Source organism: Myotis yumanensis, unplaced genomic scaffold, assembly GCF_028538775.1.
Source record: "Myotis yumanensis isolate MYYU_CA2020_CCGP unplaced genomic scaffold, mMyoYum1.0.hap1 SCAF_6, whole genome shotgun sequence".
Lineage (NCBI taxonomy): Eukaryota > Metazoa > Chordata > Mammalia > Chiroptera > Vespertilionidae > Myotis > Myotis yumanensis.
This window is the reverse complement of record NW_027223757.1, coordinates 14371354-14377183: the sequence shown is the minus strand read 5'-3', so window position 1 is coordinate 14377183 and position 5830 is coordinate 14371354. Positions and strand designations below refer to the sequence as shown.

Here is a 5830-nt window from a genome sequence, read left to right as displayed (position 1 = left end):
CAACATAGTAATAGTTGCTTAGAGTTGCAGTTGAGAGGCCGGCAAGTGAAGCAGGGAACGTTGGAGTCTGCAGTTCCTGGAGCAAGCAAGCCTCCCTGCTCGCTTCAGTGCATGGCTGCCGGCCGCCATCTTGGCTGACAGTTAATTTGCATAAGGATACGCTGATTAGCCAATCAGAAGGGTAGCGGTCGTACGCCAATTACCATGTTTCTCTTTTATTAGTGTAGATTACATATTGTTTTTGTGATTAATCACTATGCTTTAATTATGTTCAATTTGTAACAATGAAATTGGGGGTCACCACAACCTGAGGAACTGTATTAAAGGGTCACGGCATTAGGCAGGTTGAGAACCACTGCTTTAATCCTTTATTATTTGACATCATAATAATTAACTTTCATTGAGCCCTTGCTATATGCTGGACACTAGTCTAAATATTTCACATGTGCGATTTCATTCAGTATTCTCAACAACACTGTGAGGTAGGCACTATTAGCCTCACTTTATAGACTAGAAAAACAAAGCCTGGAAGTGTTAAGTCACTTGTGCTGTGGGATTTGGTTTCAGATTTTTTAATACCAGAGCTCAAGCATTTATGTGAAGAGCAGCAACCAGGTTGACCCCTTAACTGAAAAGTATTAATTTCTTATTTCTACTGTAGCAATTTGCCACAAATTTAGTGGCTTAAAAAGGCACACACGTTATTTTATAGTTCTGGAGGTCGAAAGTCTGAAAGGGGTTATATGGGGCTGAAATCAAGATGTTGGCAGGGCTGGTTCCTCTTTCCAGTTGCCAGAGGCCACGTGCCTGCCTTTGCGCATCCCTGACAGCATTGCATCCGTCCAAACTTTGTTTCCATCATCACATCTCCTTCTCCCTCTCCTGCCTTCCTCGTCCACTTGTAAGGACCTTGTGATTAAATTTAGAACCCACCCAGCTAATGAAGGATAATCTCTCCATCTCAAAATCCTTAACTTAATTATATCTTCAATGTCCCTTTTGCCATTTAAGGTAATATATTCACAGGTTCCAGATGTGGACATATTTGGGGGGAGCCATTATTCTGCCTACAACAAATGCTTTTTTGGGGGGTTAGTCCTCACCTGAGGATATATTTTCCATTGCTTTTCAGAGAACGTGGAAGAAAGTGGGGAGAGAAAGAGAGAGAAACATTGATGTGAGAGAGACACATAGACTTGTTGCCTCCTGCACACACCCTGATTGGGGGCAGGGAGTGAACCTACAACCTAGGCACTTGCCCTGGACCAGGAATCGAACCTGTGACCCTTTGATCAAACTCTAACCACTGAGAAAAACCAGCCAGGATGCAATTTTTATTTAAACCTCATAGTCCCCTTATGGAGTATGTATTCTATCCACCTTAATGACAAAGAAACCAAGGCATAGAGATGGCAAGCTACACCAAGGTAATGCCACTGATAAGTCATAGAGCCAGGATTTGAAGATGAGCCCTCACAATTCAGATTCTGTGCAATTAGTGCTTTTTGCCATGCTGCATTTAATAGTAATTTGTAAGTTACTAATGAAGTGGTTATAAGAGGAATAAATAATAAGATAATGATTAAGACTACTATGAAAACATAGATAAGGCCATGAGAGATATTTATCGCTGTTTGTGTATTACTTGATAGCGAATTTACTAAAATTATTGTAGGTTTTAATTTTTTATTAGATGTATCTGGTTTTAAAACATAAAGTCTAATATCTCAGAGGTCATCTGAAAGTTTCTAATAAACAGGAAGATTTCTTATATATTATTTATTGGGAAAGTCGGCTGATACATTGTATCTGTTTACCATATGAGATTTTTGTCCTTTGATTTCAGAAAAATTGTTGCATAGTTAGGATAAAGTTCCTTTAAGCCTGTAGATGGCAGCAACTTTCTGTGAGTGGGTATTTGCTCCTCATAAACACTTCGGCTGGAGAGCGCCTGAAGTCAAATGTAGGACTGCAATCTGCGATGGCTATGCACTAAGGAACTCAAGTGGAGGTGTATTGTCTACTTGGCTTTCCAAAAGCAATTTTCCGTTATTGGTTTTGAAAAGCTATCCCATACCTTTTATTTGAATAAGAATTGAATCATATTGTCTGGATCTGAAAGGAAAAGCTGAACCAAAAGCAGGGCATTCGCCACAAAAGTAATGTCAGGGAGCCTTCTGTTATCATCCTTTGACATTATATTTAGGCCGTTACACACCTTTTCTAAACACGGTGACCTGCCTGATGGATGTGGCATTCCAAAAGCAATGACCCAGTAAATTTACTAACAGTTCCAGTAAATTTGCTTCACGGATCCCGCATCTGAGGCTTGCCTTCTGCTCTTGGCATTTTCTGCCTAATATACCATGTAATATGGTTTAAATGGAGAGTTTTATTTTGTCAAATCATTTACTGGAGAGGCTAGTGAAGCCTTTTACTGTGTATTAAACACATCGAAGCCACTGATGGTTTGGGTGCATTGCTTTTGAAGGCTTTATTAGAGTCGTCGAGGGAAAAAGTCACTTCTACTCCTATTGCCTTTCAAACAAATTTACTTCTATATTGTGTATATGCCTTATTTTTTATGTTACATTGCATAGCAATATTAAGATTGCTATAATTTAGAGAATGTCTCATGATCTCTCACTATCTCTCTTTTGCTTGATTTGCTGATACTGATGAGAAAGGAAGTTCCCATTAATATGTTTAAATTGAATTATAATATTAGTTCTTCAGGTCCTCAAAAAATTTGGAACTGTCCCAGCACTGTTTGAATTTAAAGAAACAAATTTGTGAATCTGACCCTCCATGGGCTGCCCTCTGGCTAACAGATAAGTTTTGGCATAACTGTATTTCCTAGGTTGATTTCTGACATACATTTTTTTTTTTTTGTCAATGGGCTAGAATCCAAATAAATATTTTTGGAAGCAGGGCACCTTGTTTAAAATTTGACAAGTTGTCCAGCCAGTGTGGCTCAGTGCTTGAGCATCAACTTATGAACCAGGAGGTCAGGATTCTATGACCAGTCAGGCCACATGCCTGGGTTGCGGGCTTGATCCCCAGTGTGGGGCATGCAGGAGGCAGCCAATCAATGATTCCTTTCTCTGAAATCAATAAAAAACATATTTAAGAAATTGACAAGTTTTTGTGAATATTCATGTTTACTAAGGCAAAAATGAGAAGTGAGATGAGCCAAAAACACTTATTTAAGGGGGCTAATTTTATGTAGGTAATTGATCCTAAAGGGAAGACCAAAGCTAATGAGCCCCAGGGAATTGACCCATAATTAGTTTTACACTGGCATCAATACAATGAGCATAAAGTGATGTACAATTTATATAGCAGAATGCCTTTACAATTCTCACATACAAGCACAAGAGAAACATCTGTTTTCTGTTGATTTTATAAAAAAGTTTCTTTATATAACCATGTCTAGGGATATGATTAGCACCACAAAATCATATTGTAGTGAGATGCTTAGTGGAATAACAGTATCTATTATACAGCTATCACCCTCCTATTTTTTTGGCAGAATTTTATGTTTTATTAACATAAATACAATGTGCATACAATCTTGTCTATTCGTTTTCTTCTCTGTGCAGCCTGGCATTGGGATTGGTAACTCTGATGGCCAGCTGGCTTGCCCTTTCTTTTTTTTTAAAAAAAATATTTTTATTGATTTCAGAGAGGAAGGGAGAGGGAGGGAGAGATAGAAATATCAGTGATGAGAGACAATCATTGATTGACTGCCTCCTGCACGCCCCCTACTGGGGATCGAGCCTGCAACCCAGGCATGTGCCCTGACTGGGAATTGAACTGTGACCTCCTGGTCCCTAGGTCAACGCTCAACCACTGAGCCATGCCGGCCAGGATGGGTTGCCCTTCCCATAGTGGCTTTCCGGGTGTGAGAGGAGACATTGCGAGCAATCTCAGCACGGAATGAGTTGTTGCACATCAGCAGCACTTCAAGCTCCTTGACCTTGAGGACCAGGAACTTCCAAAAGCCAATGGGCCAGCATGTGCTTTGCTTCCTGTTACTCCCATAACCAATGCTGGCCCTTGAATCTCCTGTGCACCCTGTTACCAATGCCTCTGGGATTCCACCAGTTACATTTAATTTTGACCTATCGGTGTGACTGGTGCCGGAGAACTTCTTGGTCCTCTTTTCGACAGTCTTGAGTTTCATGAGGGGTCTGAGGGCAGCCATAATGCCGAGTAGGAGAGGGCTGCCACCTCCGTAGGCAGCGCCAAGGAGAAGCCACCCAACCACTTTTTAATTGTTTAAGATAAAAGAGACTATCAGGATAGTCCGTTTCTGCCATTTATAAAAGTGTTTAATGAACCAGAGAAAAGTATTCTTTACTTTCTCTATCCTTACTGGCATCATATTCAATAACACAGCTGAAATAAGCATTAGTGGTCTAAAGGAATTTGATTTTAATGCCATGAATCAAATTTTCTACAGGTCATTTCTTAGAGCCATCGGAGATTATTCCCAATTTTTTCTTAAAAAGTATTTATATTGATTTCATAAGGGAAGGGAGAGGGAGAGAGGGATAGGAACATCAATGATGAGAGAGAATCATTGATCGGCTGCCTTCTGCATGCCCCCATATGCCCTGACCTGGAATCAAACTGTGGCCTCCTAGTTCATAGGTTGACACTCAACCACTGAGCCATGCCGGCTGGGCCCAATTTTAATTGGATATCAGAAACATGAAATTCATGAACTAATTCTTTCATTTAATAAATATTTGAGTGACTATTTTATGCATCAATTTACTAGTGAATAAAAGAGACATAGGTTTTACTCTCATGAAATTTAGGTTCTACTAGGGGAGTGGGAGATTAAACAACTAATTTAAATAAATTATAAGCATGATTTTTTTCTATAATAATTTTAGATTAATAGCTGTTTTGCTTGAACACAACAGTACAAAAGTGATTTGGTCATCAAAATATCCCCAACCCAAGTATATTCTGAATATTATTATATTGTCAAAATTCTCCAGGTAGATAAAAATGCATTACTTAAGAAGCATTCAGCTGCTGGTGCTGCTGGAAGCAATCTTATTTAATTTTCCTCAGGGAGCACCCTTGCTGCTAATTTTGTTTTTGTATTGCAAGTCAGCATCAAAAAATGTTTGACAGTCAAGGTACAAAGGAAAATCACATCAAAGAGTCTGTATTGATATAGCTGGAAACAACTTAATCTTTAGGCATTCAATTTCTAATTCTCAAAGATACTTAAAAATAATATTAAAAGTCTTTGAGTATGGAAAAAGCCATAAATTCCTGTAAAACCTTATAAAATTATTTTCCTGGTAGCTGAGTAAAAAGCTGAATTATACCCAAATATACAGGTGAAAAGTCCATTCCCTGTACCCATTTGGATCACCCTCACTGGTTGAACATGAACCAGAATAAACTATAAGGGAAAGGTGACTGCTTTATACATTTGACGGGAAATTATGACAGACATAAAACAAATCAAAATAACTCAGGGGGCTTAGAAGTGAAATCTGGAGTAACTATTAAAAACAGAATAACTTCTCACTAGTTTAGTGTGGTCCAGATTTTCAATGTCTTTTCCTCAATCTGTCCAGCTGGTATTCTACAATAGAGAGCACCAAGCAAATTTTAAAGTAGGTGACATTTTCTTCCATCCTTTCTTGCCCTTTTTGTTATAGTTTCTCCTTTGCTCTAATCACTTTTTAAAAAATATATTTTTTTATTGATTTCAGAGAGGAAGGAAGAGGGAGAGAGAGATAGAAACATCAGTGATGAGAGAGACTAATTGATAGGCTGCCCCACACTGGGGATCGAGCCC

General features: G+C 38.8%; 1 protein-coding gene across 1 annotated transcript; it reads right to left on the bottom strand.

Moving 5' to 3' along the window:
* Positions 1–3838: 3838 nt before the first annotated feature.
* Positions 3839–4207, bottom strand: LOC139012816 (large ribosomal subunit protein eL32-like). Its single transcript, XM_070419079.1, has one exon. The coding sequence runs from the start codon at positions 4205–4207 to the stop codon at positions 3839–3841; it is 369 nt and encodes a 122-aa protein (XP_070275180.1).
* Between the last annotated feature and the right edge of the window lie 1623 nt (positions 4208–5830).

Excerpts from the sequence above, each read along its gene's own strand:
- LOC139012816 (XM_070419079.1), bottom strand. The coding sequence starts at position 4,207 with ATGGCTGCCCTCAGACCCCTCATGAAACTCAAGACTGTCGAAAAGAGG.